The sequence below is a fragment of the Fukomys damarensis genome, unplaced genomic scaffold (assembly GCF_012274545.1).
Source record: "Fukomys damarensis isolate Sample0158 unplaced genomic scaffold, DMR_v1.0_HiC HiC_scaffold_1, whole genome shotgun sequence".
Classification (NCBI taxonomy): Eukaryota; Metazoa; Chordata; class Mammalia; order Rodentia; family Bathyergidae; genus Fukomys; species Fukomys damarensis.
The window spans coordinates 29,006,708-29,009,138 of NW_022900913.1; the positions used below are offsets into that span (position 1 = coordinate 29,006,708).

At 35.3% G+C, this 2,431-nt stretch overlaps 1 protein-coding gene across 1 annotated transcript in view; it reads left to right on the top strand.

The window, feature by feature from the left end:
* LOC117285224 (WD repeat-containing protein 70-like) overlaps nt 1–2,431 on the top strand; it is a 76,015-nt gene that overhangs the window by 24,101 nt on the left and 49,483 nt on the right. The window contains exon 4 of the mRNA XM_033761197.1: nt 1,305–1,422. Coding sequence (XP_033617088.1) covers nt 1,305–1,422 — 118 coding nt within the window. The remainder of the gene's footprint in view (nt 1–1,304; nt 1,423–2,431) is intronic.

A 2,431-nucleotide genomic window follows, 5' to 3' on the forward strand; every position in this document is an offset into this window, starting at 1 on the left:
TACTATGTATCATAAAGCAGGTACTAGATATTTTACATTCATAGAGGTATGATACAGTACTGTCCTACATCAATAATACTAGATTCAGTTTTGGTTTGAAATTTACTTTGTCTGCAAATAAGATTGCTACCCCTGTTTTTTTCTGGGCTCCTGTCACATGGAGAATTGTTTTCTATCGTTTCACTTTCAGTCTATGGACTTCTTTTTGCACTAGGTGTGTTTCTTGTATACAACCTATTGTTGGATTTTGCTTCTTATTCCATTTTGCCAGTCTATTTCTCTTGATTGGTGAGTTGAGGCCATTGACATTGCTGGTTATAACTGATATGTACTGACTTATTATTGACATGTTATTGGCCTTTTGTTGACTGTTTTTACTTTTTCACCTCCTTTTAATTTCTTGCCTTGCCTATTTGATTTGCTCTGTTGGGCCTCATGGCGTTGTTGCCTTCATTGTCTTTTTCTAGGATCTTGTTTAGAATTGCTTGTCGTGCTGGTTTGGTATTCTCTTTATCCATTTCTCTGTTGATGGACATCCAAGCAGGTTTTATGTCCTGGCTATTGTGAATTGTTCTGCAGTAAAAATAGCCTACCTTGGGTCAAGGATTTAGCTCAGGTGTTCCTTCTGCTGCCTGCCTCTCAAGCACAAGGTCCTGAGTCCCTGGTACCAAAAAAAAAAAAAAAAAAAGCCTACCCTGTTTTTTAGTACAGAGAGTATATTTTAAAAACCTGATGTTCTGTACACATATTAAACAATACAATTTTCTTTCTCCCCCATCTCCTGAGAATCTGCCATTTTAAGATAATATGGTATTTGTATTAGTAGCATATAGTATTTATCTTTCTGTGACTGGTTTATTTGATTCAGTGTAGCATCTCATGGGTCCTTCCAAGTTAGCCTATTGCAGAATTTCTTTCCTTTTCATGGCTGTAATATCCCATTGTATGGGTACTACATTTTGCTTATCCATTCATCTAATAAATGGACGGTTTGCTTCCATATTTTATAAATGATGCTGCTATAAATATGAGTTTAAAGTGCCTCTTTAGCACCCTGTCTTTAATTTCTTTGAATATGTACCCAGAAATAATATTGTTGGGTTTCATAATAATGTAATATAATAATATAATAACATAATATAATATAATAGGGTAATGTTGCCTTAATGTTTCTCACAGGGCAGTGTCATAGCTTAAGTTTTTGCAGTTAATTATCTAAGTCTCATTTTTCTGTGTTAATTTTCAGCCTTTCAAACATTAATAAATATTAAAGTCTTAAGTGTTGGAATTTTTTTCCTTTTTAGAAGCAAGAGAAAAAGAGGAAGAAATGAACAGAGAGAAACAGTTAAGACAGAATGAAGATATTGAACCAACACCATCAGGCTCAAATATGGTCAGAGATTGCTCAAAATCATCATCCAGGTACCTGATTTATTTATTTATTTATTTTTTTGGTACCTGGGATTGAACTCTAGACCTTGTGATTGTGAGGCAGGCAGAAGTACCACTGAGCTAAATCCCCAGTGTCCCTGATTTTCTTAAAAGACTTCTATTAAAGTAACATTTTCTAGGTTTTCATAACACAATGCAGGCAAAGTTCCTGATATTAAAAGATTGGATACTTTCTCATTTTATTTATTTTTATTTTTAATTTAATTTAATTTAATTTTTTTGGTTTTTTGAGACAGGGTCTCACTATGTAGTTGAGACTGACCTGGAACTCACTATGTAGCCCAGGCTGGTCTTGAACTCAGTGATCCTCCTGCCTCAGCCTCCCAAGTGCTGGGATTGCAGGCATTCGCCACCATGCCTGGCCAACTTTTTCATTTTAGTTAATTGTATATTCTTAGGTCATAAAAAAGTCCTGTGTCTAACAGCCTCCCATGCTGGGATTGCAGGCATTCGCCACCATGCCTGGCCAACTTTTTCATTTTAGTTAATTGTATATTCTTAGGTCATAAAAAAGTCCTGTGTCTAATTTGAAATCAGTGAAGTTTTAAAAAAGTATTCCAGGTATAATATTAAAATCTATAGGGGCCCAGGATTTAGTTCATTGACGCAGGGCCTCCCTTGCAAGTACAAAGTCCTGAGTTCATTCTCTGGTACTACCGAAAAAAAATCTGAGCTTGTTTTGCTGCAAAACATAATCACATAAAGGTGGAGAAATGTTGAGAGGCTTGCTGTTTTTTATCATGTTGGCTTTATATCTTCATACGTGGTAACTTTTTTGGTAAGATCCTTTACAGGCATGGATATTGAGAAATAATATAAATAGAGATACATTATAAAGTTCCTGAATTATAGGAGAAAGAAGCCATTAAAATTACTTCAGGGGGCCGGATTTAGCTCAGTGGTTCTGGCACCTGCCTCAAAGCACAAGGACCTGAGTTTGATTCCCCCGTACCAAAAAAAAAAAAAAAAAAAAAAAAAA